The sequence below is a fragment of the Amblyraja radiata genome, chromosome 3 (genome assembly GCF_010909765.2).
Source record: "Amblyraja radiata isolate CabotCenter1 chromosome 3, sAmbRad1.1.pri, whole genome shotgun sequence".
Classification (NCBI taxonomy): Eukaryota; Metazoa; Chordata; class Chondrichthyes; order Rajiformes; family Rajidae; genus Amblyraja; species Amblyraja radiata.
The window spans coordinates 35684534-35711283 of record NC_045958.1 but is presented as its reverse complement, the minus strand read 5'-3'; the positions used below and the strand labels follow the sequence as shown (position 1 = coordinate 35711283).

Genomic DNA, 26750 nt, shown 5'->3' with positions numbered 1-26750 from the left:
CTTTAATAAAAATTGCTGGGAAAGAGAATAAATTAGAAAGGGAAGGGTATTTAGTGTTCTCCTGAACAAGAATTTGGCAGGAATGGTTAGGTATAGAATAGACATTCTGAGAACATATGTGAACTGTGTTGTGCATATAAAGTTTAGTTGAGAAATGTAATTCTGTTTAATAATGTGACTTTGATGCTTTTAGATTGTAGCAATCTTAATCTAAATTCTTGTAGGATATGGAAATTCAACTGTATTCTCCCATTTTGGAAAAAAAATAAGTTAGCTTCATTAAAATTAGATTTATTGGTCCTGTACATGAAAGAAGTGAAGGGATTCTGGAATTCCTCTCCATTACCGTCTTCACAGGGTAAGTCCAGTAGGAGATAAGCACCTCAAGAAACAGATTATTCACGAGCTGAAGATTGCATTGACGGATAGTTCCTCTGATCAGTCGAGCACGCATCAGTCGTACAATATAAATTACAAATGGCTGTGCAGTTTGCACTGTTTAATTTCGAAATACAGAATGGAAACAGGCCCCCCGGCCCACCGCATCCCTGCCGACCATTGATCACCCATACACAAGTTCTATGTTACCTCACTTTCACTTCCTACACACGAAAGGCGATTTACAGAAACCAATTAACTTATACACCTGCACATCTTTGGAATGTGGGAGGAAACCTGAGCACCTGGAGAAAACCCACACAGTCACAAGGAGAATGTGCAAACTGCACAGACAGCACCCGTGGTCAGGATTGAACCCGGGTCTCTGGCACTGTGCCAGCTCTACCGATGTTCCACTGTGCTGCCCCAACTAATTTTAACTTGGCTTTGTTCGGGGAAGTTAATTTCTAACAAACTTGATTTGAGTTTCTTGAAGAGATGGTAAAGGTGATTGATGAGAGAATAGTGGATGTTGTCACCATGGAATTTAGTAAGGACAAGGGGAATGAACACAGTTAATAGCAGAACCCTTAACATTACTGAAGTAGAGAGGGATATTGGGACCAACTCCATTGCTCCCTGAAAGTGGTAGCACAAGTAGATAGAGTGGTAAAGAAGGTGTATGTTTTGTTTTCTTTCATTAGTGAGGGCATTGAGTACAAGAGTTAGGAAGTCATATTGTAGCTTTATTAAAGTTTGGCCAGGCTACATTTAGAGTATTGTGCATTTCTGGTCGCCCCTTGACAGGAAGTGTGTGGAGAAGGTTTACTTGATGCTGCCTGCAATAGAGGGTATTAGCTAGAAGTTGAGGTTTGGCATACCTGGATTGTTTTCTCTGGAGCATCAGAGGCTGAGGGGAACTCTCGGTGAGGTTAATAAACTTATGAGAGGCACAGAGAGGGTACACAATCAGAAGCTTTTTACCAAGTTGGAAATGGCAAATACTAGAGAGGAGGAGAGTTTAAAGGGTATATTTTGTACACTGAGATGGGTGGGTGCCTGGAATGCGCTGTCAGTAATGGTGGTTTATGCAGATATGATAGTGGTGATTAAGAGGCTTTAAGATGGACAGATGAATAGGAGGGAAATGGATCACATGCAGGCAGAGTCTATTGGTGTAATTTGGCATCATGTTCTGAACAGACATTTTGGGGGCTGAAGGCCTGTTCTTCTGCTCTACTGTTCAACGTTCTTCCAACTTCTGCCTCAGCAATGAAATTAGTTTTCAACGAGGCCATGATGGCGCGGTCCTTTTATTCTGACACGCTGTCTTAGATCAATATGGGGCATTGCTCGTATACTACTACTTGACAAAAGTTGTCCTCATTCACACTGCTTCCTTTGTCAAAATAGAGTGCGGTGATGCAGAACACGATTAGCTAATTTGCTTGCCATTAAAGCTTGTTTTGTTCAAGCTGCTCCACAAGGTAATTTTCCTATTACTCCATTTGATCTTGCTATAACACCCACGGCGATTGGCAGCTGTTATTATTATCAGTGATGATCTGAATTAGCATCGGCTCCATTCTGGTTGCTTCCTGTTTGTTGTTTTCATTCTGATGAATAAAATGTCTAATTTAACGTGGAGATACGACTGTCTTGGTAGGCCGCTTGTTGGTTTTCGATGCTCTCCACTGAACCTATCTCTTCATGCCCTGAGTCTATGCTGTCTCCCTTTCTCCAGTCCCTTCCCACCTACCTCTGGGATACCTCACATGCCCCCCACCAATGTGATAAATGCATCTTCTTGCGTTCCTGTGCATTGAAATAGCTATAGTAGGCCATAATACAACCAGTCAGGATACTTTCTACAGTGCATGTGCAGAAGCTTGTTAAGAATATTCGATGATTTGCTGAATGTTTTTCTGCTTTTAAGGAAGTAGAAGAGCTGGTTTGCTGTCCTCATAGTTTAAATTTATGCCCTTGAGGTGTTAATGCCCAGGAATTTGATGCTGCTAACTCCACCGTCAACCCACTAATGAAAACTGGCACGTGGTCTCCAGCCTTTCCCTTCCTATTGTAGATAATTAGTTCTGTGGTTTTGTTGATGTTAAGTGCGAGGTTGTTGTGTCGCTGCTCAACCAGGTATTCTATCTCTCTTGTATGCGGACCCAGCACCACTCATGATTTGGCTAACAAAGCTGGTGTTGGTAAATTTATAGATTACTTTGGAGCTATGCTTAGCCACACAATCGTGGTGTAAATAAAGTGGAGCGGGTGCTAAACACACGCACCTGTGTTGATGATCAGTGAGGAGACGATGTTGTTACCGGCCTACACTGATTGAGGTTTACTGATGAGAACGTCCAAGTTCAGATTGCAATGGAAGATACAGAGATCCAATCCTTGGAGCTTGGTGATGAGTTTTGAGGGAAAGATAGTGTTGAATGTAAGCTGTAGTCGATGAACAAGCAGCCTGACGTATGTGTCCCTTTGTGTAAGAAGGAACTGCAGATGCTGGTTTACACCAAAGATAGACACAAAATACTGGAGTAACTCACTGGGTCAAGCAGCTTCTCTGGAGAAAAGGAATAGGTGATGTTTCCTATCCTATTCCTTGAGAATAGGATGAGACCCGAAACAACACCTATTCTCTGGATCAAAACTGGCTCTTTCTGCCAGTCATCCGTCTGTGATGTTGACTCTTTTTTTAATCTTAAATCATTTAGTAAGGCCAGGTTGGCTGGACAATCCTGCAGCCTTGCTATTACTAACATATAGCACAAAGTAGTGTAATCTGATTGTAACTGCCACAATATCCCATTTATTCTCATCCTATCAGAGAAATTCAATTTGACCTTTCTATCCCTCTATATCCCTCTATATTTCTGCTATTGAAAACAAATTTCCTGGTACTCTGGCCTGAAAATGTAACTCTTTGCCTGACCCGCTGAGCGTTTTCTGCTTTTATTTCAGATTTCCAGCATCTGCAGTATTTTTGTTGGGGATAATTTTTTCATATGGAAATGGAAAAGGTATTTTTTTCTTACTGAAAACTGAGAATTATCGCAGAGGAAATTCTTGACCTTGATTTCATCAGCAGAGACTTGACATGTGAGGAAAAGGATCATTAATGGCTTTACCTGGTTCCACCATGGCAGTTGGTTGTATCATTTCAGGCACCTCACATGAGAGCGACACATTCCACTTTGATTTCAAAGGTAGAAATACATGGCTGAAATGTTGGAAATCTCAAAGCTCTCATTTAAAAGCACAGAATGGCCCAATGTGCATGAACATTGTTAAGATAGAATTTTGAGCCTTTGTAATAGTGTGAATCACTTTAGAAAAATAAGCATTTCCAGTTGTGCAATAGCATAGTTTTGAAGAAATAAAGGGAAATAGAAAACTCTGTAACTGTAAGGTCTATCCATGGCTGGAAGAAAATAACATTTAGACTGGGCCTTTCTTTTAAAATAACTTGTTTAAAACAGTTTATACACTATCGTGTACCTCAGTACACGTGGCAATAACAAAACTGAGCCTAAAGTGATATTAGCAATTCTACATGCTGACTACTTTTTTCCTGAATTGCCCACACTTTCTACCAGCTTAAAATAAGTGTGAAATTGTACCACACTGCTAACCACAGCCATGTGAATCAAGCATCTCAGATTTTAAGAATTAGAATTAAAAAAAATTAATCTTGAGTGCCCTCTGGTGGTTCTTTCAAAAAATTTGATGGGAAGCATCATGTATATATTTTTTTGTTCCTTTATGTTTGATATTTTTCAAAAAATTCTAAACAAATTTTTAATTTCTAAACAAGATCATTCAATTAACAGTTAGTCAGAAATGTACCTTATATGATCTTTATTCCATTAATTTCATTTTGCATTCTTTGTTTTACTGATAAAAGGTATTACCCACATTAAATTAGGACGACTGGCTGCATGTGCCTTTAACCTGCATGTCTTAGCAACCTTCTTCTCTTACGTTTTTTATAGATATGTGAAGAGAAAAAGATTAGTTAAAACAAATGTAGGTCCCTTGCAGTCAGAAACAGGTGAATTGATCATAGGGAACAAGAACATGGCAGACCAATTGAATAAGGTACACAAAATTGCTGGAGGAACTCAGCGGGTGCAGCAGCATCTATGGAGCGGAGGAAATAGGCGACGTTTCGGGCCGAAACCCTTCTTCAGACTGATGGGGGGTGGGGAAAGAAAGAAGGAAAAGGGGGAAGAGGAGGAGCCCGAGGGCGGGCGGATGGGAGGGTGGGAGGAGACAGCTAGAGGGTGAAGGAAGGGGAGGGGACAGCACAGGCTAGCCAAATTGGGGGAATTCAATGTTGATGCCATAGGGGCGCAAGGACCCCAGACGGAATATGAGGTGCTGTTCCTCCAATTTCCGCTGTTGCTCACTCTGGCAATGGAGGAGACCCAGGACAGAGAGGTCGGATTGGGAATGGGAGGGGGAGTTGAAGTGCTGAGCCACCGGGAGGTCATGTAGGTTAAGGCGGACCGAGCGGAGGTGTTCGGCGAAACGGTCGCCCAACCTACGCTTGGTCTCACCGATGTAAATTAGCTGACATCTAGAGCAGCGGATGCAGTAGATGAGGTTGGAGGAGATACAGGTGAACCTTTGTCGCACCTGGAACGACTGCTTGGGACCTTGAATGGAGTCGAGGGGGGAGGTGAAGGGACAGGTGTTGCATTTCTAAAGACCAATTGAATAACTACTTTGGTTCTGTCTTCACTAAGGAAGACATGAATAATCTGCCGCAAATAGCATGGGACTGGGGGTCAAATGAGATGGAGGAACTGAGTGAAATCCAGTTTCGTCGGGAAGTGGTGTTAGGTAAATTGAATGGATTAAAGGCCGATAAATCCCCAGGGCCAGATAGGCTGCATCCCAGTGTACTTAAGGAAGTAGCCCCAGAAATAGTGGATGCATTAGTGATAATTTTTCAAAACTCTTTAGATTCTGGAGTAGTTCCTGAGGATTGGAGGGTAGCTAATGTAACCCCACTTTTTAAAAAGGGAGGGAGAGAGAAAATGGGGAATTACAGACCAGTTAGTCTAACATCGGTAGTGGGGAAAAAAGCTAGAGTCAGTTATTAAAGATGGGATAGCAGCACATTTGGAAAGTGGTGAAATTATTGGACAAAGTCAGCATGGATTTATGAAAGGTAAATCATGTCTGACGAATCTTATAGAATTTTTCGAGGATGTAACTAGTAGAGTGGATAAGGGAGAACCAGTGGATGTGTTATATCTGGACTTTCAGAAGACTTTTGACAAGGTCCCACATAAGAAATTAGTATACAAACTTAAAGCACACGGTATTGGGGGTTCGGTGTTGATGTGGATAGAGAACTGGCTGGCAGACAGGAAGCAAAGAATAGGAGGAAATGGGTCCTTTTCAGAATGGCAGGCAGTGACTAGTGGGGTACCGCAAGGCTCAGTGCTGGGACCCCAGCTATTTACAATATATATTAATTATTTGGTTGAGGGAATTGAATGCAATATCTCCAAGTTTGCGGATGACACAAAGCTGGGGGGCAGTGTTATCTGTGAGGAGGATGCTAGGAGGCTACAAGGTGACTTGTATAGGTTGGGTGAGTGGGCAAATGCATGGCAGATGCAGTATAATGTGGATAAATGTGAGGTTATACACTTTGGTGGCAAGAAAAGGAAAGTAGACTATTATCTGAATGGTGGCCGATTAGGAAAAGAGGAGATGCAACGTGACCTGGGTGTCATGGTACACCAGTCATTGAAACTAGGCATGCAGGTGCAGCAGGCAGTGAAGAAAGCGAATGGTATGTTAGCATTCATAGCAAAAGGATTTGAGTATAGGAGCAGGGAGGTTCTACTGCAGTGGTACAGGGCCTTGGTGAGACCACACCTGGAGTATTGTGTACAGTTTTGGTCTCCTAATCTGAGGAAAGACATTCTTGCCGTAGAGGGAGTACAGAGAAGGTTCACCAGACTGATTCCTGGGATGTCAGGACTTTCATATGAAGAAAGACTGGATAGACTTGGCTTGTACTCGCTAGAATTTAGAAGATTGAGGGGGGATCTTATAGAAACTTACAAAATTCTTAAGAGGTTGGACAGGCTAGATGCAGGAAGATTGTTCCCGATGTTGGGGAAGTCCAGAACAAGGGGTCACAGTTTAAGCATAAGGGGGAAGTCTTTAGGACCGAGATGAGAAAAACATTTTTCACACAGAGAGTGGTGAATCTGTGGAATTCTCTGCCACAGAAGGTAGTTGAGGCCAGTTCATTATCTATATTTAGGAGGGAGTTAGATGTGGCCCTTGTGGCTAAAGGGATCAGGGGGTATGGAGAGAAGGCAGGTACAGGATATTAAGTTGCATGATCAGCCATGATCATATTGAATGGCGGTGCAGGCTCGAAGGGCCGAATGGCCTACTCCTGCACCTATTTTCTGTGTTTCTAAGTAATCAAAAAAATTGTTCCTCTTCCAATGCCTGAGAATGTTGGAATCAAAAATGGCCCCTGAAGTTAACTTTTCCTTTTTAATCCTTTTTCATTGACCCAAAGACCTTTTCTTAATCACCAACAGTTTTATTATATAAACCTTAATTTGTTTTAACAATTCAGTGAAACACCTTACAATGTATGGACGACCCTCATCCCCCCTCCTCACCACCCCCATCATCATGTGCACTGCTGAAGAGGTGATGTAAGCCGTTTTCTAGGAAGGTAACCCTCTTTTAAAATGGGGGTCGCCAGCATCTCAATACACATACTGGCCGGCATTAGTTTTGTTAAAAATAATAAAATCAAGCTTGTTTGATTTTTAGCAAATCTGTGTGTGCCATCCTTGATTATTTTCTGAATTAGTAAATGCGAATAATGGATTTAAAAGATTTCTCCACTTTTGATATTAGACAAATGTAGCTAATTAAAGTTTACATCCTGTTCCTGGCACAGTTAGTGTATTTTGGTTAAAATTATCATTGTGTTACTGGAGTAACAATCCATGGACTGGTCACCTAAAAACATCATAAAATCATGTTATAATAGGTATGTTGTAAAACGTACCTGAAGCGTTGCTGAAAATCTGTCCTAGCCCGTGTGCGTGATTTTGGCGCCGTTTAGAGGGGGGTGGGTTTAAAACGAGATTCCTTGAAGGTGGAATCTCATATAGATAGGGTGGTAAAGAAAGCTTTTGGTATGCTAGCCTTTATAAATCAGAGCATTGAGTATAGAAGCTGGGATGTAATGTTAAAATTGTACAAGGCATTGGTGAGACCAAACCTGGAGTATGGTGTACAATTTTGGTCGCCCAATTATTGGAAGGATGTCAACAAAATAGAGAGAGTACAGAGGAGATTTACTAGAATGTTGCCTGGGTTTCAACAACTAAGTTACAGAGATAGGTTGAATAAGTTAGGTCTTTATTCTCTGGAGCGCAGAAGGTTAAGGGGGGACTTGATAGAGGTCTTTAAAATGATGAGAGGGATAGACAGAGTTGATGTGATCAAGCTTTTCCCTTTGAGAATAGGGAAGATTCAAACAAGAGGACATGACTTCAGAATTAAGGGACAGAAGTTTAGGGGTAACATGAGGGGGAACTTCTTTACTCAGAGAGTGGTAGCGGTGTGGAATGAGCTTCCAGTGGAAGTGGTGGCGGCAGGTTCGTTGGTATCATTTAAGAATAAATTGGATAGGCATATGGATGAGAAGGGAATGGAGGGTTATGGTATGAGTGCAGGCAGGTGGGACTAAGGGAAAAAAATTGTTCGGCGCGGACTTGTAGGGCCGAGATGGCCTGTTTCCGTGCTGTAATTGTTATATGGTTATATGGTAAAACGTGATTTTCCCTAAACTGTTCAAATCGAGGATGTTCAGCCTAGTTAATTATTAACGAAAAATCGCTGGAAGATTCCGTCGCTTGAGCTATTTTTAGTTTTAAGGGGTTTATTTACTTGTTATAGTAGGTTAAAAATTAACCTCTAAACCCGCGACCGCCGACAACGGGCCGGATCTCATACAGGGGACAACGAAAGGTAGGTTGTTTATTTTTACGTTAAAAAAGGCTTCTTAAGATCCCTTTATACAAAATGTTATGTTGCGAGTAGCTAATTTGGGGCCCATTATATCCCGCAGTATTTTTCTGGGCATTTGGGGCACAAATCTACCGCAATGTGAACGCTCTAAACCAGCGCGTTCCACAGGGAAAGCTGATTTAAATGCCATTAATTTACAGCAATTGAACACTAAATTCCTTCCATTTAAGGCAAGGCAACTTTAAGGCAACTTTATTTATATAGCACATTTCATACACGAGGCAGACTCAAAGTGCTTCACATAAAAACATGTCATACAATAAATGAAATAATAAAATGAAATAAAATAGAAGAACTAAAAGAAAAGAAAAGCAAAATTAAAAATGCATTATAAAAAGTGCAAAAGTTAAAAGTGCAATGTAGTTAAGATTTAACTGAAATGAGATTTAAAAATCATGTTTTATTGTGAATTCTTTGTGAATATTATTTGGACACAGGCTATTTAAAAATGTTAATCTTTTCTTAAGAAATGGATAGATGTTTAGATCTAGTAATTGAAGTTTGGAATTAGCTACAATTGGGTAACTAACTAATTATATGCTTTAATTTCAGGTCATCCAAGTAAGATTATTTTATATTTGTTTCAGAATGCTTCAATCTATGATAACTGAAAATTTCATTCAGTTCTCTTAATTTTTAAGAAAGTTATGGGCTTTTGACTGTCCACGATCACAGCTTTTTTGTTATGTCCATAGAAAATCAATAGGGAACAAGATGCTAATTTCCGAGTATGAAAATGGCCATAACTTTTTTAATACTTGAGATATGAAAGTGAATTAGGTGTCAAATTAAACTTCTTTTTATGCTTTATCTGATGGGATAAATTACAGACTTGATTTTTAAAATCTCAAAATTTTGTAACATTGCTAGTTATAGCGCTGGGAATTTAGATTTGGCTATTTAAACAATTTGTTATAAAAATATTTTTGCATCAGTAATATTAATCATAAAATTTCTGAATTATATTAATTAAAATAGTTCACCTATGTCCAATAGTGATCACAATCTAAAATCCTTACCAGGCTGACTTCTATGTGATTTAAGCCCACAGGAATGCTGTGTGAAATGGCCTAGCTAAGTAATGAGAACTAAATTATACCCTTACGGATATTATATATATCCTTTGATGAAAGTATTCCCGAGGGCTCTTTGTCATTTGTAAGTGCAGCTAATGCACTTCAGAAGTGTTGAAATGTCAGTTGTGCAGCATCAATTTGCACCACATCCTTCCAAGAGCAGCAATGTGATGTGGAGCAGGGTTAATCATGCCGATTGTGAAATTTTATCTGGGGTTTGCTTCCAATAGTGTCATGGAATTCTTTATTCCTGACAGATATTTTGGGAAAGCTCTGCCTGGAGATCAGATGGAATCTAGTATTGCATTCTATTTATTTAATAGTTATCTTCATTAATTCCAGAGTTAGTTTTCATCTGCGATCCATTGTCAATATATGCATCATGTTGGAATCTAGATCATCATAGACATAAAATAGAAAATGTTTGATTTTAGCACTAAACTCTGAGCTGCCCATTCAATAATCTCATCATCATTCCCGCTAATAAATGTTGTTTTCAGCTCTCTAACAGCTTCTTGCACACTGAAGTTTTACTTTTACTTTGAATATGCAGTCTTTTAAGGCATAATTAATATTATTTTATGTAGAATTTAATCGGCGATACGGAATAAAATTCACTCTCATGGAACTGTTGTGAAAAATAATGAATAGTTACAGTTTTTTCAAACTCTTTGTTTGACACGTGCACAGAAGTTATGGCTTTGTATCACAAAACAATTAGAATGTAGACTGCTTTCCCCCATCCTCTCCTGTAATGAGAGGGTTTCCTTTGCCTGCATTGTTATCCTGTTCAGTGGATAGGCCAATTTGTAATTTCAAGTAAAAGTATAACATTTCTATGGTTACCATCTCCTACAAGTTCAACTTCTTACCTTTGGGTTTTCAACAACACACTCAAGGTGAATTTCCCCATCAATTATTATCATCTCGTGTCTCCCAATTCCAAATTTTTCCCTTGTCTACGCCTTTCTCTCTGCTGCTGGATCTTTGTGCACTGTTTGATGCCTTTGTTTAAGTGATTTTTTTTGTTGCAGTTTTTCCCTTCAGTATTATTTGCCTCAAAATCAGCTGAAAGTATATGTGTTTTTATTTGATTAAGCTAGTGTTTCTTCTTGTACCAGTTCTGTTTCATTCTGATCTTCTGTTTCATTATGAACACACAAAAAGCCTGTGTCACCCTTTTTTTCTCAATAAAACTAAATGAGTGCGATGACTCAGGAATTGTATTACACATGACAGAAGGAAGCTATTTAATCTAATCTGACCCAGTCCCTAGCTCCCCCATTCACTTGTCATGCACTAGTCAATTTTGTAATGTTTATTCAATTCCCTTTCTCAAGTTATTATCAAATCTGCATCAACTACCCTCTCCAGCAATGTTTATTATATCACAAAAAACAGTTTTCATCTCCGATTCTTTTGCCATTACTATATACCTGTGCGCCAAGGTGCTGAAATGTTTGAATTTGGAGTAAAGAAGAAATGTTAGTTCCAATTATTTTTGTTAGGCGTTAAAAGTGAGTAAGACATTTGGTCATTGCATTACTTTTCATTTAACATCTACTGTAAAAGTGCAATTATAGATCAAAAACACGATCCTTGCACAGCTACATGTGGATTAGCGACCAATTGTTCCAAAGTATATCAAATGGCTGCTGATTATAGTAGGGACAGGAGAGCATATAGTTGGTGCCATAGTTCATCATAATACAAATGTGTGCAAGATGGTGGGTGATATTTATGTAGAAAAGGCCTATTTATGCTTCCAGGAAGGTCTCGAGTGCCTGCAATGGAGCATTCGGAGGCCAAGTGGAAACAAAGGAAGAAAGACTGAAAGCAACTGAGTTCTACGTGCAAATTCTCAGACCTTTCGTCAGACACTACTTATCTTGATGGCAATTTGATCTAAGTGCACCAGGAGGCATTGCTGGGGAGGGCACAATTATAGTTGTAATTGACCATTGCTAATCTACAAATTTCAGTGATTAAATTGATAGGAGTCATGATTTTCAGCATTAAGATGTGTTTGGACTTCATGGCATGACATTATGTAATGTGAAACATTTGTTTTATTAATCTTAAAATGCTATTTGAAAATAATGGGTTTTGTTTTTTTAAAATAGGACATCCTGAAAAAGATTAAAGTGCAATCTTTCAACTGAAAATATTAAGCAAAGCAATAATGTACTTGGGTAATAATTGCCTAAAATTATTTTTGCATGGGTTGACATTTTATTCCTTTATTTTACCTGATTGTCTCTTAATTAATGTATTAGCACTTTACAGATAAGTGGAAATCCACAATTGAATTGCACTCTTCACAACCATATAATAACAATTACAGCACGGAAACAGGCCATCTCGACCCTTCTAGTCCGTGCCGAACACGTATTCTCCCCTAGTCCCATATACCTGCGCTCAGACCATAACCCTCCATTCCTTTCCCGTCCATATAACTATCCAATTTATTTTTAAATGATAAAAACGAACCTGCCTCCACCACCTTCACTGGAAGCTCATTCCACACAGCCACCACTCTCTGAGTAAAGAAGTTCCCCCTCATGTTACCCCTAAACTTCTGTCCCTTAATTCTCAAGTCATGTCCCCTTGTTTGAATCTTCCCTACTCTCAGTGGGAAAAGCTTATCCACGTCAACTCTGTCTATCCCTCTCATCATTTTAAAGACCTCTATCAAGTCCCCCCTTAACCTTCTGCGCTCCAAAGAATAAAGCCCTAACTTGTTCAACCTCTCTCTGTAACTTAGTTGCTGAAACCCAGGCAACATTCTAGTAAATCTCCTCTGTACGCTCTCTATTTTGTTGACATCCTTCCTATAATTAGGCGACCAAAATTGTACCCCATACTCCAGAATTGGCCTCACCAATGCCTTGTACAATTTTAACATTACAACCCAATTTTAACATTACATCCCAACTTCTATACTCAACAAACAGAGAAATCAATATTCTTTGATTTCTAATAATTCGAACAAGCAAATCGGGTTTAACGGTTCATCTTGTTTATCTGTACAATCTTTAGAGGTTACTAGACTAGGTGGGACCCGTTGGATCCCATTCTCACATGGAAGGACTGGTCCCCCAATGCAATATTCCTCCTCTCCACCAATTCCATGGCGTGGCTGATGGGTTTCCATTGTGACGCCCCTGATCCCTCCCTCCTCCCCTCACCCCCCCGACTCCACCCCTGCCCGTCCCCCCTATGCACTCACCTCAAACCCCCCCATCCACTCTTAGCGTCTCTCCGGCAGCACAGCCCTTCCCTCCCATTGGGTTCCCATTGTGACATAGAACACGCCGGTATTACTGCGCAGGTGCAGCTGACGGGCACGGCAAGTGGAAAAGGGATTTATTAAAGCTTAAAATGTGAATAACTCTTAAAATATAACAACAATTTAAATGTTAAAGAGGAGATTTATTCAGTCCTTTCTTTCTTGTTGCATCTCTTGTTGTGTTCTGCTGTTGGGTGCCGGTGGGGGGAGTGTCCTGCAGCCTGGGGAGGGACACGGCTTCAGGCGGGGATGTTGGTGGGGGGTGGGGGAGCGTCCTGCATTCAAGGGAGGGGACGGCTTCAGGCGGTGGCCAGTGGGGCCACTTTCTGGAGGGCTAGTATGGGTGTTGTGGGCTGAAGGGACTGGTTTACAGAGGGCTAGTGTGGACATTGTGGGCCAAATGAATTATTGTGTTAGTCTTGTGTTAGTCCTGCAGCTGGGGACGGGGAGGCTTCAGGTGGGGGCCGGCGGGAGCGTTCTGTGGTCGGGGGAGGAGGACGGCTTTAGGCCGGGGCCGGTGGGGGGGAGGGGGGGTGGGGGAGGGAAGCGCTGCCATGGCCTACCGCTGCCGTGACTTGCTGCTGGGGGGGGGAGTGGTGTGCGAGGGGAGGGGGATGGGGTGTGTGGGCGGGGCTGGTGAGTCTTCTGGACACGCAGTTCACTCAGCCACGGCTTGTGGACTCACAGTTCACTCAGCCACGGCCTGCGGACTCACAGTTCAGTCACACACGGCTTGCGGACTCACAGTTCAGTCAGCCACGGCTTGCTGACTCACTGGGGGGGGGAGGGGGTGGTGTGTGTGGGAGGGGAGCGGGGTGTGTAGGGTCAGTGGCTCCCGGCCCCGGCTCCGACCGCACTCACCGGCTCCAGACTCACTCACTGCCTCTCGTCCCCGGCTGCACACATCGGCACCCAGGTCGACGTGGTGGTCGCCGCCCCCATTCGCAGAGCACAGCCCCTCGCTCACAGCTTTATTCTCCCCGCCGGACAGCGGGTGCCGGAAGGGGCGTTACCTTCATGGTGACTGACAGGCGAGAAGACCAATCTGCTCATCTCACGATTTTTTAAACCTTCATAACTTTTCTAATTTTCCACCGATCGGAACAAAACTTGGTGCGCTTGGAGCAGAGAACGGTGAGTAAGGTGGCGGAAAATCCTAGCGATATAGGGTACAGTTTTTGCGCAAATGTAAATAACGCAGACTGGTTGTGGTCAAAATGGGCGTTTTAGTAATAGGATAGATAGAGAGATAGAGAGAGAGATAGAGAGAGAGATAGAGAGAGAGAGAGAGAGGTAGAGAGAGATAGAGAGAGAGATAGAGAGAGAGAATGATGATGATGATGATTCCATTTTGCCATTTGTGTCTTTTTTTCAGTTTTACATATAATCTACTGAATTAAGTTTCCATATAAAGAAAATCTAACTTGCCATGAATGGATCTGTATCATCTAGTCAGTAGAATTAAAAAATTGGCAATTGAGTAAGACCCTAACTGATGCTTCAGCATTTGGGTAACCAAAGCCCGGTTCCTGTACCACCTTTTAAACTACTCAGGATCACTGGAGAATTTATTATTCTACTGTATAACAATGTTTAAAAAAAAAAAAAGTGAATTAGAAGTGAGGTGAAGTTTAATGGAAATAATATCCAGTAGTATGGAAAATCTGTCAGTCTGCCACTACCACTACCACAGTCCAATGTGGGACAGTTGAATGTGTTTTACTGTGGTTTTTAGATGTGAACGCTGCTGAAAAATGTCAAAATTTGAGCATTTACTGCTATTGGCATATAATATATTGTATCAAATTGGATTAAACATATATCATTTAGCCCAGACGGTCGACCACGATGAAAATAAAGTGTATTCCAGAGTGAATTGAGTTTTTAAAAAAGGAACCCATCTTCTTAACACTCATTTTATCCTACACTTTGCCAATTCCTTTAAAATCCAATATATTATGTAAATAGAATTTTGGCTCACCAGATAACCTCTAGATATCAAACTTTACTATTCATGATAATGGATGAATTTTATATGAATGTATGTGTTTATCCCTAAATATGCTTGATTTATATTTAATAGGAAAATGCAAATATGATCAGAGAAGTAGAGGTGGATAAAGTTAGCACTTTTGAAAAAGAATATGTTGAAGCAATAAAGAAGTTATGGAATGATCCTGGGATCCAGGAATGCTATGACAGACGTCGGGAATATCAGTTATCTGATTCTGCCAAATAGTAAGTATGAAAATTGTTTTAAACTGATATCCTAAGACAAATGTATTCTCTGGCTTTTCAATTTTCCCACATAAGACATTTGAAATCTTGAAACGTGGTGTAACATTGTGAAATAATTTTTCCAACATTTCAGAACAGTCTAACACTGGGGTTGATATTATATCCTGTTATTTCTATTCGAGCAACTGTCAGTTACTGGAAGCTGCCAGACCAAAGCTATGTTGCAAGTTGTCAAAATACATTAAATAAAAAGATTTGTAACTTTGTTTATATGCTTCCACATTACACCAACCAAAAGTGGCCAAGCAGGGAAAATTAAAAAATGGCATCTTGTGGCATCATCACAGAAACAACTCTCCTTAATGCTCCTGACATATCTTTGCTGTATGTATTAAATTTGATGCCTGATGCATCATTAAGTAATATTTTACAAATGTTGAAGTGCACCTAATAAAATATAAATTAGTTCCAAATACCTGAATTTATTTATAATGAGCTTCATTTTCATGTTGCTTCAACATTGAATGTTATAGAAATCCTGGAGAAATCGCAGTAGCATGGTTGCACTCTGCTTGCATCTCTACTCTAATAAAATGGATTCTCTACTTGGCTTTTCAAGTACAGGTACATTATCTAACATAATTAGCATTATCACCTAATGCTGTTTTCTGATACCTTGTACCTATTTGTATCTGTGACTTGACTCCTTCTTTATGTTTATGGCCTTGACGTGAGCCACAAATCTTGGCTTTCCACTCCTTTCCACATTGTGTAATTCTGTGATGTACTTCATCCTGGGACCAGTGAGGTGAAATACTGAGTGATTCCAATTGACAGTCACATTAACACCTGTCTGTCTCTCTGGCTTTGTACTCGCCTATTCCTATTAAGAAGGGTCTCGACCCGAAACGTCACCTATTCCTTCGCTTCATTGATGCTGCCTCACCCGCTGAGTTTCTCCAGCATTTTTATCTACCTTTGATTTTTCCAGTATATGCAGTTCTTTCTTAAATATATAATCATAATAAATAACATAACAAAAACTCAGGAAAAAAAGAACAAACAACAACAGTGCACTAATAATAATAATAATAATAATAATAATAATCTATTGTAGTCCATGGTTTATGAGGTTGTAGTGTTTAATAGCCTGATGGCTGTAGGGAAGAAGTTGTTCCTGAACCTGGACGTTACAGTTCCCAGGCTCCTGTACCTTCTTCCCGATGCCAGTGGTGAGATGAGTGTGTGGCCAGGATGGTGTGGGGCTTTGATGATATTGGCTGCCTTTTTGAGGCAACGACTCCGGTAAATCCGTCGATGGTAGGTAGGTCGGAGCCGGTGATGGACTGGGCAGTGTTTACAACTTTTTGCAGTCTTTTCCGCTCTTGGGCGTTCAAGTTGCTGAACCAAGCCACAAAGCAACTAGTCAGTATGCTCTCTACTGTGTACCTGTAGAAGTTCAAGAAAATCTTCTTTGACATACCGAATCACTGTAATCTTCTCAGGAAGTAGAGGCGCAGATGTACTTTCTTTATGATTGCATCAGTATGCTGGGTCCAGGAAAGATCGTCAGAAATATGCACGCCCAGGAAATTTGAAGTTTTTGACTCTCTCCACCATCATTCCATTGGTGTAAACAGGATTGTGGGTCCTCAACCTTCCTCTCCCAAAGTCCACAATCAGTTCTTTGGTTTTGCTGATATTGAGAGCCAGGTTGTTGTGCTGGCACCATTTGGTCAGTCGGTCAATCTCACTTCTATACTCATCACCATATGTAATTCGTCCCACAATGGTGGTGTCATCAGCGAACGTGAAAATGTAGTTTGCACTATGTCCAGCTACACATTCATGAGTATAGAGTGAGTAGAGCAGGGGGCTGAGCACGCGGCCTGAGGATGAAGTGTTTCTGCCAATTCGAACAGACTGTGGTCTGTGGATGAGTAAGTCGAGGATCCAATTGTAGATCGATGCGCAGAGACTCAGTTCCTTGAGTTTTGTAGCCAGCTTGGGGGGGATGATGGTATTGAACGCCGAGCTGTAGTCTATAAACAACAGCATGACGTAAGAATTTTTATTGTCCAAGTGGTCCAGTGGGGAGTGGAGAGCCAGTGAGATCGCAGCCTCCGTGGACCTATTGTGACGGTAGGCAAACTGTAGTGGGTTGAGGTTCTTATTGAGGTAGGAGTTGATATGCCCCATAACCAACCTCTTAAAGCACTTCATCACCACGGACGTTAGTGCCACTGATCGATAGTCATTGAGGCACGTCACCTTACTTTTCTTGGGCACCGATATTATTGATGCCCTCTTAAAGCAGGAATTAATCTCAGACCTCAGCAGTGAGAGATTGATAATGTTCGCAAAAACCCCAGCCAGTTGGTCTGCACAGATTTTGGAAGTTGACCGGGTATACCATCAGGTCCAGGCGCTTTCCGAGGGTTCACCCCCCTAAAGGATCCTCTGTGACAGTAATACCATCAGGGCTTGGGAAGGCACATCAGTGTTCTCCCTATCAAAGCGTGAGTAGAACGCATTGAGCTCGTCAGGGAGTGATGCTTCGCTGTTGCTTGAGCTGCCTCCTGATTTCGCCTTGTAAGAGGTGATGGCATTCAAGCCCTGCCACAGTTGCAGCTTTGAGCGGAAGCCTTTTGGCATTTTTGATGGCCTTTTGAACGGCTCTTAAATATAGCGGAGTCAGGGGACATGGGGAGAAGGCAGGAACAGGGTACTGATTGGGGATGATCAGCCATGATCACATTGAATGGCAGTGCTGGCTCAAAGGACCGAATGGCCTAGTCCTTCACCTATTGTCTATTGTCAAGGTCATATCTGGACTTCTTATAGACTTCTTATATTCTTAAAACCGAGTGCATTTGATAGATATGTTCAAAGTCTATTGAGAGAAAGAAAATGTTTTCTTTACTGAAGTCAGTGATGTAAAATCAATTTAAAATGCAAATGAGATGCAGTTGCAGGTGTCTTTATGTGTAGATTTTATATAATATCAGCAAGTGAGTCCTTTGTGCCGTTTGAGGGAAAAGCAGGTGTGATTCAGATCAATCAGGAGAGTGAAGCAGTAGGATTAGCATTTGATTAATCTCCTAGAGAACCAGCAGTTGTGGACATTTGGCCAAACTGCCGTTTTCCATTCTGATAACTGAGTGTTGCATTTTGAGAAGTCAAACCATGGTAGGACCTTCACAGTGGATGGCAGGGCCATGGGTGTGCTATAGAGCAGAGGATATGTGTAGGTATGTAGTTCCCTAAAAGTGGCATCACGGGTAGATAGGGTGGTCAAGAAGGCCTTCGGTACATTGGCCTTCATCAGTCAGGTAATTGAGTGTAGAAGTTTGGTTGCTATGTTACAGTTGTTATGTACAAGACATTGGTGACACTGCATTTGGAATAATGTGTTCAGTTTTGGTCACTCTGCTCAGGGCCGGCGTTAAGCCGATTTGACCGATTGCTCCCAATTGGGCCCCGCGCCTAAGCGGGGCCCCGCACTAATGTTCAGTATTTCGTACGGAATACGAATTCTCTTTGTTAAATAAAGATTTTTTTAAATTCGCCATCCGGATTTTTTTAAACGAACATGTATAACAACCGCTGCACGGCCATCATACACAAACGATTTGTTAACTAGTGCTGTTAGCACATCTTAACGGTAAGTACTTAACACCTTGTTATGCAATGTCATGAATCTGCATCTATCCGCATTCCTCAGTAAATGTTATAGTGTTTTGAACAAGTATTAATGACGCCGTGTTCCTTTGAATAAAATTCACGCGGCGTCATTAATACTTGTTTAAAACACAATTACATTTACTGAGGAATGTAGATCGATGACACGTTGAGAATTTCATTTAACTCACCATCATGAGTGAGGGCCCCGGACCGCGAGAAGGGGCTTCTTCCTGGTGTGCAGGTTTGTCATTCACCTACCGACCCACGTTGTGTCCAAAGATCTTATAGCGGATCTTTGGTTGTGTCTCTCTGTCTTTTGCTCACTCCCTCCCTCCCTCCCTCTTTCTCTCGCGCTCTCTCTCCCGCTCCCCATATTGTCTCTCTCTAGCTCTCCCACTCCCTCTCTATCACCCTGCCCCCTCAGCATTCCCGGAATCATTGACGTTTTGCGGTAGACAAAAATGCTGGAGAAACCCTGCGGGTGAGGCAGCCGCCTGGCCCGCTGAGTTCCTCCAGCACTCTGTGTTTTTTGTTTGGCTCTGAAGTTGAAGTTGGCTCAGCGGGACGGGCAGCGGCTCTGGGGAGAGGGTTGTGTTTCTGGTCGAAGCCCTTCTTCAGACAATCACAAGTACTCTCATCGACGCGTTCAGTTCGGTCTGAAGAAGGGTCTTCTCTCCAGAGTCGCTGTGCTGCCTGTCCTGCTGAGTTACTCCAGCTTTATGTCTATCTTCAATTTCAGAGAATTACAATTTCTCACGGGGGGCTTATAACGTCTCTAAACCCCTCTGGGACCCTCTGAACACCTCTAAACCCCCTCTAGCCCCCCTATTTCCCTCTATTCCCCATTAAACAATTGTAAACACACCTGAACCCATCTGAAGCCCTCTAAACATCTCTAACCCGTTTAAACCCCTCTAAACTAGGAGGCTGCAAGGTGACTTGGATAGGCTGGGTGAGTGGGCAAATGCATGGGAGATGCAGTATAATGTGGATACATGTGAGGTTATCCACTTTGGTGGCAAAAACAGGAAAGTAGACTATTATCTGAAGTGTGGCCGATTAGGAAACGGGGAGATGCAACGAGATGCAACGAAAAATGCTCACGGCAGACCAAACGTGTTAAACAGAAATTGGTCGGATATTGAGCTTTACACAGTGAGAAATCATGTGAAATAATCACTGAATTTAATTTTAAATGAATGTACCTGCATGTTATACTGTTTAGTTTGGAGATACCACCAGATAGTCTGGTTGATACAACCAGATTAGTTTGGAGATACAACCAGATTAGTTTGGAGATACAACCAGATTAGTTTGGAGATACAACCAGATTAGTTTGGAGATACAACCAGATAGTCCACTGAGTTCGCACCGACCAGCGATTTTTGTTACAGATTTGACAAATTTATTTGGCGGCCAATCAAACGCTGTCTCTAAGGGGGTTGCATCCAATCACCAACCAGCTTGCCTTAAAATTCCCGAAACTACACGAAATATAAACATACATAAATTTTTACTTTTCTAGAGTAGGGGTCCCGCCATCAGTTTTCTAATTGGGCCCCGCAATTCCTAGCACCGGCCCTGACTCTGCTATAGGAAGGATGTTATCAAGCTCACACTAAAATGCATGGAAGTTTTACGAGGATGTTGCCAGGACTTGAGGGCCTGAGGTATAGGGAGAGATTGTGCAGGCTCAGACTTTATTCTTTGCAATGCAGGATGCTGAGAGGTGATCTTATAGAAGTGTACAAAATCATGAAGGGAATAGACCGAGTGAATGCACGGTCTTTTACTCAGAGGAGGGGAATCAAGAAATGGGACAGAAGTGCAAGATTTAATAGGAACCTGAGGGGCAACTTTTTCACACACAGGGTGGTGGGTATATGAAACGAACTGCCATAGGAGATCGATAAGGCAGGTGCTATAACAACATTTAAACGGTATTTAGACAAGGAGATGGATAGGTAAGTCTTAACGATGTATGGGCCAAAAGGGGGGTGATGGGAATAGCGTAGAGGGGGCATCTTAATAGCATGGGCATGTTGGGGTAAAGAGCCTGGTTCCATGTGACTCTTTGTTATAAACTTTTGCGGTTATATTGGGACAATAAATCTTAGAACTAATCTGACCCAGAAAAATTTGATGCAAAATAAGATGTTGGAATTTGACTTGAGAATTAAGGGACAGAAGTTTAGGGGTAACATGAGGGGGAACTTCTTTCCTCAGAGAGTGGTAGCGGTGTGGAATGAGCTTCCAGTGGAAGTGGTGGAGGCAGGTTCGTTGGTATCATTTAAAAATAAATTGGATAGGCATATGGATGAGAAGGGAATGGAGGGTTATGGTATGAGTGCAGGCAGGTGGGACTAAGGGTAAAAAGTTGTTCGGCACGGACTTGTAGGGCCGAGATGGCCTGTTTCCGTGCTGTAATTGTTATATGGTTATATGGAATTTGCTCTTGATATAATAGGAAAAGTATGTGCTTTCTTTAGAGACTCAAGCAAGATATGGCAATGTGGAGGCAAAACCATGTGACATCATGTCTGTGGGGCAGAATGAGCTCTGGCCACAAATCCCTCCCATTCAGAAACCTCCATATTTTAAGTCTTTGAATGTCACCTAAAAAATACCATTAAACAATTCAAAATATTTCACAAACTTAATTCAAGAAAATCTTTGTTTCTGTTCTTCTCCATGCAAATGAATAGGTTTGGTGTTCTTGTGCTTGGATCTCCAAGCAGTTTCTATTAAATAGATACATAGACAACGGGTGCAGGAGTAGGCCATTCAGCCCTTCGAGCCAGCACCGCCATTCAATGTGATCATGGCTGATCATCCACAAACAGTACCCCCGTTCCTGCCTTCTCCCCATATCCCTTGATGCCGGTAGCCCTAAGAGCTCTATCTAAAGGGCCTGTCCCACTTTCATGACCTAATTCACGACTTCTGCCGAGTTTTCCCTTGACTCATACTCGCAGCATGGTTGTCACAAGGTCATAGGAGGTCGTAGGTAGGTTGTAGCAGGCCGTGATGCTAGTCGTAGGTACTCGTGGCATCAAGTAGGTTGGGGCGTTTTTTCTAGCCTGATGAAAAATGTCTGAGTAAAAAAGGTCGCGAATTAGGTTGTTAAAGTGGGACAGGTCCTTTACTCTCTTTTAATTGCATCATATGAATCGGCCTCCACTGCCTTCTGAGGCAGAGAAGTCCACAAAATTGACAATTTCTACATGACAGTATTCATAATCTCTCTTTTCTTAAATGGTAGTGCACACATGCTTGAGGTTTCTGTAACTTACAATGATATCTTTATTTTTGCAGCTATCTTAGTGATGTAGATCGCATTAGTTCGGCATTTTATATACCAACACAACAAGATATATTGCGGGTCAGAGTACCAACGACTGGAATCATTGAATATCCGTTTGATTTGGAGAACATAATCTTCAGGTAATGAAACATGACAAACATTTGGGTCATTGATGTGCAAAACAAAGTGTTGATAAGGAATGAAACTGTAAAACCATTAATTAGCCTTTGCCATTTATATGTAAGAAGGAACTGCAGATGCTGGTTTAAACCGAAAATAGACACAAAAAGCTGGAGTAACTCAGCAGGACAGGCAGCATCTCTGGAGAGAAGGAATGGGTGACGTTTCGAGTCGAGATCATTCTTCAGACTGGTTAGGGATAAGGGAAACGAGAGATATAGATGGTGATGTGGAGAGATAAAGAACAATGAATGAAAGATATACAAAAAAGTAACAATGATAAAGGGAAACAGGCCACTGTGAGCTGTTTGTAGGGTGAAAAAGAGAAGCTAGTGCAACTCGGGTGGGGGAGGGAGAGAGAGAGAGAGAGAGAGAGAGAGAGAGAGAGAGAGGGAATGCCAGGATTACCTGGTGAGAGAAATTAGCATTCATACCACTGGACTGTAAACTGCCCAAGCGAAAAATGAGATGCTGTTCCTCCAATTTGCATTTAGCCTCATTCTGACAATGGAGGAGACCTAGGACAGAAAGGTCTGTGGAGGAATGGGAAGGATAATTAAAGTGTCCAACAATCGGGAGATCAGGTAGGTTTAGGCGGGCTTTTGAATGACAATGAGTTGAGCCTGGAGACCTCGCTTTCTGCAGTTCAAGAAAGTAATGCATTGTTGGTGTCCAATGCCTATCCGGGACTAAGGGCACCTGTCGACAGAATGAACCTCAGTGGGTGTGTGTATGTGTTCATACTCTTGTTTGCAAAGAAGGAGAGCAATTTGATTATTTACATATAATATGTAAATAAATGAAGTGGGTATAGAACATAATTGCATCATGGCATGCAAGTATCACTGTTCTCTTGTTAGACTAGAATGAAGTACACACCCATGTTTTGAAGCGCTTAATGTCTGACAGTTGTTAGACTGGAACATTCTAACCTTTTGCAGACAAGCCTCATTGCGTGGTTAGTCACAGTTCTTCCAGCAACATTTATAATTTGAATATGAAATATCTAAGCTATAACCGTGCAATGTGTGCCTGTGAATATATAAATATTACGAAAGGATAATTTTTTAAATTAACCATATAACCATATAACAATTACAGCACGGAAACAGGCCATCTCGGCCCTACAAGTCCGTGCCGAACAACTTTTTTCCCTTAGTCCCACCTGCCTGCACTCATACCATAACCCTCCATTCCCTACTCATCCATATGCCTATCCAATTTATTTTTAAATGATACCAACGAACCTGCCGCCACCACTTCCACTGGAAGCTCATTCCACACCGCTACCACTCTGATGGGAACTCCATTTGATTGCTCTAAATTTCATTGGAAGCTATTGAAAGCTGCTTTGACTCTCTTCCTGAATATTTCAATCGCATGAAGGTCTATCCTTCAGAATACAGATGATGCTTCTACCTTTGCACATAGTTGAGAGCAGCAAATTGCCTTTTTGGATGTCGCATCAATATGGTTGGTCCATCACAGATGGTTGGTAATATTAATCGCAAGGAAGTTGAAGCTCTCAACCATTGCCACTATGTCACCATTGATGCTGATTGAGGCATGTACTACACCACACTTCCTGAAGTCGATAAATAGCTCCTTTGTCTTGCTGACTTTGAGGGAACAGTTGTTGTCCTGATACCAAATTACTAAATTCACATTCTCCTTCCTGTACTCTAGTTTAGTCTAGGTTTAGTGGGATGAGGTCCTCGTGCGGATAAATGGGACTAGATTAGCTGGGGCAGTTTGGTCGCCATGGATGAGCTGGATTGAAGGGCTTGTTTCTGTGTTCTAACCATTTAATTGTGCATTGTCGATGGAGACAGCAGTTTCAATCTTTTGTTTGTATTATTTTGTAGGATGGTGGATGTCGGAGGTCAGAGATCAGAACGAAGGAAGTGGATTCACTGTTTTGAGAATGTCACCTCAATCATTTTCTTAGTTGCACTTAGTGAATATGACCAGGTCCTGGCCGAGTGTGATAATGAGGTAATTTTTAATTAATGGAAGATGCTGATGAAAACAGATGTTATTTCAGATAAGAGAGGTGAAAAGTTGAATGAAAAACCTAATGAAATTATTAATTAGTCAATCTGTACTCTGTCTGGAATCTTTTCTGCATAGACATTTGTCATTCAATGAAACAATGGAAATATCAAATTGTTTTCAAATTTTCATGTTTCATTGCCACTCCCATTTATGCTTACAAATAACAGTGCTGATTATTTGCTAGCTGCATAATGTTCTTGAACGCATTTTTGAAATGGACTTGCTTATAAATGGCATTGAAATTAATTTAGAGCTGTTAATTGGTATTAATTTCCAAAAAAGTTGCACAAACCACGTGAGAAGCAAATATGAAATAAAAATATAAAATTCTGGAAATAGGCAGTGGCCAATGAGCATTGATGGGAGGGAAATAGTTAATGTCAATCAGAAAAATAATCTTGAGTTTAAAAACACAACAGAGGAGGAAGAAATCTGAAGTTAAAGCAGTAAGTTTTGAAGTCTTCTATGTACAAATATCTTTCCATAAGAATGAATGAGTCATTTTCAACAACTTTGTCATTGTTTGTTTATCTTTGTTTAAACTTGAGACAAAACTAAATTCAAAAAATATAATTTTTGTGTTTAAGTCAGTAATTTTTTTTGATTGAAACTTCAATAGAGCTTAAACTCAAATTAAATAAGTAGTTACTGAATGTAAATACAGGTGCACAACCTTTTATCCGAAAGCCTTGGGACCAGACATTTCTCGGATTTCGGAATTTTTCGGATTTCGGAATGGAAGATTTTTAGCGTAGATTAGGTAGGTAGCGCGGGCGGCTTGAAAAGTCTGGAGCGGCTGCCTCCTCCCCGGAGACCGGGGAATCATTGTAAATCATTGCTTAAATGTTAGTCAGTTAGTTTGGAGGGATTTTATGTGAAGGGGAAACTTTAATTCTTAGTCCCCTACCTGGTCGGAGAGGCGGGGAGCGGGCAATGCCTTACCGGGTCGCCGTGCAGTAAGCTCCGGAGCGCTGTGGCTGCCGACTCCCAACATCGCGGAGCTGGGGCTGCGGGCGTCCGGCCGCGGGCGGCGCCGGTTGGAGCTCCGACCCCGGCAACTCTACCCCTGGCTGCGCGGTGCTCCAAATCCAGCGCCGCCCGCGGCCGGACGCCCGCAGCCCCAGCTCCGCGATGTTGGGAGTCGGCGGCCACAGCGCTGGGATACCAGCGAGGAGCAGGCAATGCATTACCGGGTCGCCGTGCGGTAAGCTCTGGAGCGCTGTGGCCGCCGACTCCCAACATCGCGGAGCTGGGGCTGCGGGTGTCCGGCCGCGGGCGGCGCTGGATTTGGAGCGCCGCGCAGCCAGGGGTAGAGTTGCCGGGGTCGGAGCTACAACCGGCACCGCCCGCGGCCGGACGCCCGCAGCCCCAGCTCAGCGATGTTGGGAGTCGGCGGCCACAGTGCTCCGGAGCTTACTGCACGGCGACCCGGTAAGGCATTGCCCGCTCCCCGCCTCTCCGACCAGGTAAGGGACTAAGAATTAAAGTTTCCCCTTCACCCCCCCTCCCCCCCTTCACATAAAAGCCCTCCAAACTAACTGACTAACATTTAAGCAATGATTTACAGATGTTTAAGTGTCTCCCCGGTACTACAGGAGTACAGACCTGGGTTGACCGTGGGTCGTTTCGGGTCAAGTTTGGCGCCAAACGCGAGCTTTGGTGTGCAGACGACATCCTGGAAAAAATGTCCGGTTTTCGGAGCTTTTCGGTTTCCGGAACACCGGATAAAAGGTTGTGCACCTATAATGCCGTGGAACAAAGAAAGAACTTTACAAACCTACGGCACAGACTTGTATTACTTTTCTATTTTTGTAGAAAATGAACTGACTGTGGAATATTGCATCCAAAGTAACTTTTTAAATAAAATAATAAGGTTGGATATCATTTTTATTTAAAGGTAAAAGCTGTAGATTCTGGTTTGCTTCGCTATAATTCTACCTATTTTAAAAACAAACAAGTCTCTTTAGAGAAAAACAAAACTGACAGATAGGAATTATTTTCCATTTTTAATTAAAGAATATATGAACTTGCTGGCTAGTTACAATGATTACCAACTACTTGCTGTAGCACATTTAAGTTTTATTGAGGTTGGAATGTATGGTACAATAACCTGGATACAATCTATAAAAATGTTTACATAAAGATTGATGGTGTGCTGATGGGAGTAAAAAGCTCCAAGAACAACAATGGTAGGACCAGCATGTGAGTGGTGCAGACCAGAATAACATTCAGCTGGAAGGACATAGTGGGTGGTCCAACTCTGATTCCTGCTGAGATTCTTACAATCACTAATTTGATTTGCAGATGACACAAAGCTGGGTGGCAGTGTGAACTGTGAGGAGGATGCTATTTGTCATCTGCAAATTTGCTAATGTTACTTTGAATTCCTTCATCTAAATCATGGATGTGTATTGTAAATAGCTGCGGTCCCAGCACCGAGCCT

At 41.9% G+C, this 26750-nt stretch overlaps 1 protein-coding gene across 1 annotated transcript in view; it reads left to right on the top strand.

The window, feature by feature from the left end:
* Nucleotides 1–26750, top strand: part of LOC116970914 (guanine nucleotide-binding protein subunit alpha-14) — a 166379-nt gene that overhangs the window by 119923 nt on the left and 19706 nt on the right. The window contains exons 3-5 of the mRNA XM_033017585.1: nucleotides 14930–15084; nucleotides 22084–22212; nucleotides 24118–24247. Of these exons, the coding sequence (XP_032873476.1) occupies nucleotides 14930–15084; nucleotides 22084–22212; nucleotides 24118–24247 (414 nt within the window). The remainder of the gene's footprint in view (nucleotides 1–14929; nucleotides 15085–22083; nucleotides 22213–24117; nucleotides 24248–26750) is intronic.